We start from the raw sequence: 6,520 nt of genomic DNA, 5'->3' as shown, positions 1-6,520 counted from the left end.
AGGAACGGACTGAATTTAATTTCTCGATTTCGTCATCTGTTCAATCTCGAACTTCAGTTAGGTAGGAAACCGAATCAAACAGGTTAAAAATTGTTATGCCGGAATACAAGCGTATTTTAGATTTAGAACAATGTAAGGAGCCTTTCGGCTGAAGGGTTGAGGAAGGTACTCGAAAGGAGCCTTGGTTTTTCGCTAGACTATCTCTCAGCCTTTCTTAATATGAACAATTATTAGATGAGCCTTTTTGTGATATCTAGACTAAAGCTTAGCGGGTACTCCCTGAACAAAAGCAAACGACCGTTTGATTATTGCCGAGAGATCAACGGGTGTTATTATTGTCGTTCGAAATACTCCGTTTTTTTATAAAAGAACTTGCATGATAAAGATCGATACTTCGACACTTCAAAAACCTCAGTTTAAGGGCAAGTCTACTAAGTTTGTGTTTATGTAAGACATCTCCCAACATTCAGGGCAATAGGGATTCTTTCGAGAGTGAAATATCCTGAAACCTTGTCTATCAAGCCATTTCGCTATACTGTAATATTGTCTTAGAGCATTTGGTGTTGTCAGAATCACGTGGTATTCCACGTCCAGCTGTCTCACGTGATTTCTCAAGGTTCCATCGGCTAGCATGTGACGTAAGCACTTCCATTCGTCCGACTCGATATCCATCTTCACAATATCAATTTCTCGCTGTAAAAGAAAAATCGCGTCGATCAAAAGAAGGAACTGTCGGGCAGTCTACATGTAACAAAATGCCAAGCTGGTGTTAGTCGAGAGATATGCATAAGCATCGACGGATTGTATCTTCTCATTTGTGTTGGGGGTTCGTCGACTCCAACTTGATAAATTGATTGATTCGCGTAAATGACTGAGTGAATGAGTTAATTAATTAGTGATTGATTGATTGACTGGCTAACTGATTAAGGGTTTTACTTTGGTTATATTAGTCTTCCGACCACGAACATTTGACTCAACACCTACTTGTATCATTTTAATGAGCTGCGTACATCTCACCAACGAAACGACTAACGTAAAGGCGGAAATGTTGACTGACAGATTAATAAGATATCAAAAAAACGACTTCCTTGAAAATCACCTCAAAATGTCCCAGCTCCATTATGGTGGTGGCAAGCGTTCTACTTTTCCACGCCCCTTTGTTACGTTGGTCTGAAACGCTTGTATTTCGTTCTTGGTTTACGTCTGACAATGCCTGGTTATAGAACATAACCTTTACACTGTGTTCATGATCCTCTTTTCCCATGGAAGGGTCAAACGCATACACTTCACAGCCAAAGTTTGCCATTTGCTCGTCAAAGGAAAAGTCATCACCTGTCCTGTAAGATGATATTTACGAGACTAAAAATTCATTTTACATTTAGGACATTTTGTGACCCTTCATCTTTCCTACATTTAAAGAACCATGCTATATCACGAAATAGGGATGTTATGTCAACGCTTCTCATCCTCTTTTGACTACTATCGAGGTGTCGCAAAATGCTCAACGAGATTCGGGGAGATGTGTTGCCATGGCAACAGAAAGCCTTGGAGAATAAAATACTTCATTGACAAACAAGCTCTATTAATATTTTCTATTTTATGACTAATAAAGGAAACTAGTGTTAAGAGTCAGTCAGATTACTTAAAAAGACAGTGGGGATTTTAAATAATATTATACGTTTATAGATTATTGAGTAAAAATAATAACAATAATGATAACTCACCCAAAAGAATAGACCACACATGATCCTGGTTTCAAATGGACTTCCTCGTCAAAGCATACATACCACATACCATCGGGACCAAAGGGACGCGGAGCTCCGTGGGGTCCAGTGGGCAAACCCCCTATCCGACGCAGATCCGTGCACACTGCTCCCTGAGTTGAAAGAGCCCGAAAGAGCCTTTTGGACTCATTTTCAACCGGAGGCTCTTCGACATATGTAAAGGCGCTTTGAGATGGCTTAGAGGGACTGACGGGCTGAGAGAATTGGTTCGCCATTGCCGATGCTTCAATAGGATCTGTGTTATCCATCCCTGCATTGGATCAAGCATGCCTTTTAGATACAGTTAACATGGGAAAGTCTGGCAAAATTGTGTTTTAAATTACTTTTTAACGCTGATATGCGTCCTATAATCACCGTTATCAAAGTAAGACGATGAGGGCGCATTGGCTTAGGTAACTCAACCAAGAATTCATTACCCAAGAATAAAAATAAAACAGGCGACGTTGCCTGGTCATTCTCCAAGCCATTGTTAACTAACAACTCCCAAAATCGTTGTTGCGTGTTCTTAGGAGTTGTTGCACGAGGTTTGAAACGTAAAAACTGGTCAAACTTTTGAGGCAACAATTCCCAACGAAGCGTAGCGCAACAACAGCTCTTCCAACATTGCTGGGGCCACGCCCGCGCATTGGATATGGTCTCTATGGAGATAGCAACGCAAACAAGATGGCAGCCGAATCTGTAAGTTTACAAAGTCTTACCTGGTCGTATCTTTCCCATAATACTCTGGTCGTCCTTACATTGTTCGGGAGTTGTTGCGTCCGTTTGCGCTGAGCTTAGCAGGCAGGAATTTACCGCATTTATGTGAAGAGTCGTCTACACGACCTATTTTTCGTATTTGACAACTTTCATTTGTCCCATAAAAGCTAACCCACCAGCTTTTTAGCAAATACATTTGTTTCATAAAAGTTGGCCAAATTTCCTCGTCTACACGAGCAAATGAAACTTATCACATTGTCACATAAAAATTGCTCGTGTGGACGGGGCTTTAGGGGAGCGGTCGATTAAGTACATTAATTATATGACTAGCTCCGTAAGCGGGCAAGATGAACCAAATCGCGCGAGGAGATTGGCTATCCAAGCGGGCAAGATGGAGCTATCTTGCCCACTCGGGATTTCTCGCTTGGTCCCGCAAGATCAAAGATAATTTTTTGGTGTTTTAAGTCATATAATAAATCCTTTATTGACCAATCTTGTTCGGTCAAGATGGCTGGATATTGGCCTCGTTCTTTTTTGGCGTGTTTATGGACCTCGACTTCGTCTCGTTCCATAAACACGCAAAAAAAGAACTTTGCCAATATCCAGCCATCTTGACCTCACGATTGATCAATAACCCATTTTTATCATATGGCCCGTACGGCCCCGCGCGCGCTTTCATTGCAAAACTATTGGGAAAATCCCCGCATGAGGGCTGTACGCATTAGCGCGAGCTGGGCCGGAAAAAGCCGTACGGCCCTAATAGGAACACGTGCTGCTCCGTGCGATGCAATTTAGGGGATTTCGTTGCTTTTAAACATCCAAGTAATTTACAGCCAGAAAAGCAAATGCAAACAAGATATTAGATAAATTTCCTGTGCATATGTTTGTCTTTTATTTTGTCCTAACTTCATCTTCTGAGTGCTCTTAAGGACGTTCGCGCCAATTGTTTCTGCGCATCCTTACTGCGCACGCAAATGCACACGCTACGTCATACACGAGCGCGCGCGCTAAGTAATAAAATGAGAAATGATAGGGCAAAAGACCATTGCTATAGCTTTGCCTGGATTTAACGGTCTAGGACGTTCGGTGACCCCTATTTTTCTTTCCAGAAACGGATTTTATTTACATTTCTCTCCACGTTGTCCAAAAATGAACAAAAAATCAATGTGGGAAGTTAAAAAAATTTCAAGATTTCTGCTCACGGGACATCAAATCCTGCTATCTTGCGGCTGCAAGGCGCGTGAAACTGTGGTCGTTAAATGCGAACTTGATCTTTAAGGAACCTCACCAGCTGACTAAATTCACTTAATAAGTCCACTTAAATAATAGTTGGCAGAGAAGATTTCACTTCCAAGATTTGATTGCCTTATTCGCTAACGAAGCCCGATTTTGTCACATTTTGGGTGTTTTCCGGGCATGTTGTCTCCAAAACGAAGTAGGTGAACCCCCATTTTTTTTACATTTCTGACATAACTAACTCATCATCTTACAGTGGTAAAAGTTTCAGAAAAAAATCAATGTTGAAAAATTTTCGCGCGAACGTCCTTAAATAGTGTAAAGAGCCCATATGATAAAATGCTTATCGACTGAATTTAGGTCGGGCCGGACTGGAAAATATTTGACCCTCGGTCTTGGCGCACGGACCTAGCCGCATTCAAATAGACATACAGACCGAGTAACATAGAGATTGATCGTATAGGTATGAAATAGAACAACAAAAAAAAATGCAAGGTGACACACGCTAACACCAACCCGGTTTGGCTAACACATCACGCTTGTTCTTTAGAAATAGACCGACTACCACGTATTGCTATGAGGTATTTAAAGAGTTAAAAATAAAATGTCGAATTCTGGCTGGTACCTACCCAAAATTTCTTCGGTATTTCTTTTCGTCCAGTAAACATCTTGTCCCAAAAATAAGTTAACCTAATAAAAAGATCATTGTTACCGCTTACTTTTACGTCACAGACCAATAACGGATAAATTACAAGTTCGTTGCGACACAAAAGAAAGAAATAGCAAAAGATGGTGGGAATAACGTGGATAAGGCAGAGCCCAACCCCATGCAGTACCATGCACTCGATCACAATGCCCTTGAGTTCACTAAGGGAGCAACATTGGTAGACAAGGTATTCTTAATGCAAGTTGATAAACATTGTTTAAACATTGTTTAAATAATAAAAAAAAGAGAACAAAAGATTCACCGTCGTCATCTCACGTTTTTCCAAATTCTTGATTTTGATCGTTTCAAATTGGTTTTTTCAGAGGTTGGCAAACTGATTGTAGAGCGGCGCCGTAAGTTCATCAGATAACACCCGCGCTTTTTGACTTACTGTTTCCGCTTCCACTACTTACAAATTAGCTCTCTTTTGCAACAAATGCTACCGTGACGTCGTGTATGTTCCGGGAATCGAGTTGTGGTGTGATAAATGTTGGACAAAAGCACATAAAACGCCAGTATTCAACGTAAGGCCTGGTTTTCAAGTACAAGCTAAGCACAAGCATCAGTAGCTTATGCTATTGAAAACGAACGTCGACCAGGAGACAATGATGAGCTCCTGCATCGACATATTAGCTTCAAAATCAACCACGGCATCAGCCCTGACACACGTGGCCTTGTTCAAATGCTCAGACGCGAGGAATCTGGAACGAGTGCTTTAATTGGACAGACGTAGCAAATTTAATTTATTTAATTTAAGGGCTTATAAGGCGCAAATATCTATATAAATATATTCAAATGCGCCATCCTAATAGTCCTAATAGTAACAATAATAATAATAATAATAATAATAATAATAATAATAATAATAATAATAATAAAATGATGATATATAGAATAAAAAAACTTATGGCTAAAATTAAGAAATATTCTAAGCTAAAAATGCCTTTTCAAAAAGGTGAGTCTTCAACTTTCCCTTAAAAGTGTCAATAGAAGTGGATTCCCTGATAAGTCTCGGCAGAGCCTTCCATAACTTAGGTACGGCGAACACTAAGGCCCTTTTACCGAGAGTAGCCTTGGGCTTAATGTTCGGATAACTAAGCAAGGTACTGTTGTTAGAACTTCTTCTATGTCTAAATAATTATTCATAAGGCTTAGGAATAATTAAAAAACTTAAATACGAAGGTGCTAGGCTCCTAAAATTTCCTTGTGATTATGCTGCGTTTCGTTTTCCAGCGTTTTCACACGACGCAAGCATAAGGAAAAGGAAAAAATCTGATCGTTGTGCTTGTACTCGCGCTTGGGCTTATGCTTGCGTCAACTCCGTTTTCACGGTGAAATAAGAGCAATTGTGCTTGCGTCGCTACTGAAAACCAGGCTTAAACGGATACCAGTAGACTTCGAGGCGGCATGGATATTGTTATTTTAATCAAACTGTAAAGGTAAACTTGTTCCCAGGGTCGTTCATCTCCCCTCCAAGAGTGCGAAAGACCGTGGCAACGAAGGTGACTAAAGAGATCATACTCACCACCCCGGAGGGAGGGGTAAGTAACATAACCATCACCGCAATGCTCACTGCTATGCATCCCACAATCCAACGGCGTCGACTCCGAGGATACCGTTCAAGTAACATGGTGCAAGACCTGCAATTCAGTTAAAAGATATTAAAGTTTTACTAATAATTGTTTTGAAAGAGGTACAATGGCTACCTGTCGTGATATTTTCAAGTAACAGATCGATGAAAGGAATCCAGAAATTGTCGGTCGCACTGCGTTATTTGCAATTTAAATATACCAACGTTGGCTTCGAGCCCTCGTTCCAAGTGGTTGAGAATTAAAGATGACATTACCTTTGACTCTTTCACCAACAAGGCCGCCACAACTGATCCATCATCTCTACCTGCTTCTAAACTTATGAATCCGTTGGAACATTCCTTTGTATTTGTTATGGCTTTTTTGTCTGTTATTGTTGTCAATCGATTGCTTTCTATCCTGGATTAGAATGAAAAGTTTACCAACTTACCTTGAATGTTATATTCTTAACGAGGCAAAGGAAATTTTACTTCTCTCTATTTCATTGTTTCGTACGTCGAGCACCCAGA

General features: G+C 40.4%; 1 protein-coding gene across 1 annotated transcript in view; it reads right to left on the bottom strand.

The window, feature by feature from the left end:
- The window catches only part of LOC138013391 (probable methyltransferase-like protein 24), a 6,675-nt gene continuing 155 nt past the window's right edge, over window positions 1–6,520 (bottom strand). The window contains exons 1-6 of the mRNA XM_068860462.1: window positions 6,442–6,520; window positions 5,948–6,062; window positions 4,346–4,406; window positions 1,725–2,034; window positions 1,100–1,337; window positions 1–693 (exon numbers count right to left, since the gene is read on the bottom strand). The exon at window positions 6,442–6,520 is cut by the window's right edge and continues 155 nt beyond it. Of these exons, the coding sequence (XP_068716563.1) occupies window positions 412–693; window positions 1,100–1,337; window positions 1,725–2,034; window positions 4,346–4,406; window positions 5,948–6,052 (996 nt within the window). The 5' untranslated portion in view covers window positions 6,053–6,062; window positions 6,442–6,520 and the 3' untranslated portion in view covers window positions 1–411. The remainder of the gene's footprint in view (window positions 694–1,099; window positions 1,338–1,724; window positions 2,035–4,345; window positions 4,407–5,947; window positions 6,063–6,441) is intronic.

The sequence above is a fragment of the Montipora foliosa genome, chromosome 8 (genome assembly GCF_036669935.1).
Source record: "Montipora foliosa isolate CH-2021 chromosome 8, ASM3666993v2, whole genome shotgun sequence".
Lineage (NCBI taxonomy): Eukaryota > Metazoa > Cnidaria > Anthozoa > Scleractinia > Acroporidae > Montipora > Montipora foliosa.
The sequence above is the reverse complement of the archived record's forward strand: the minus strand, read 5'-3'. Positions and strand labels throughout refer to the sequence as shown.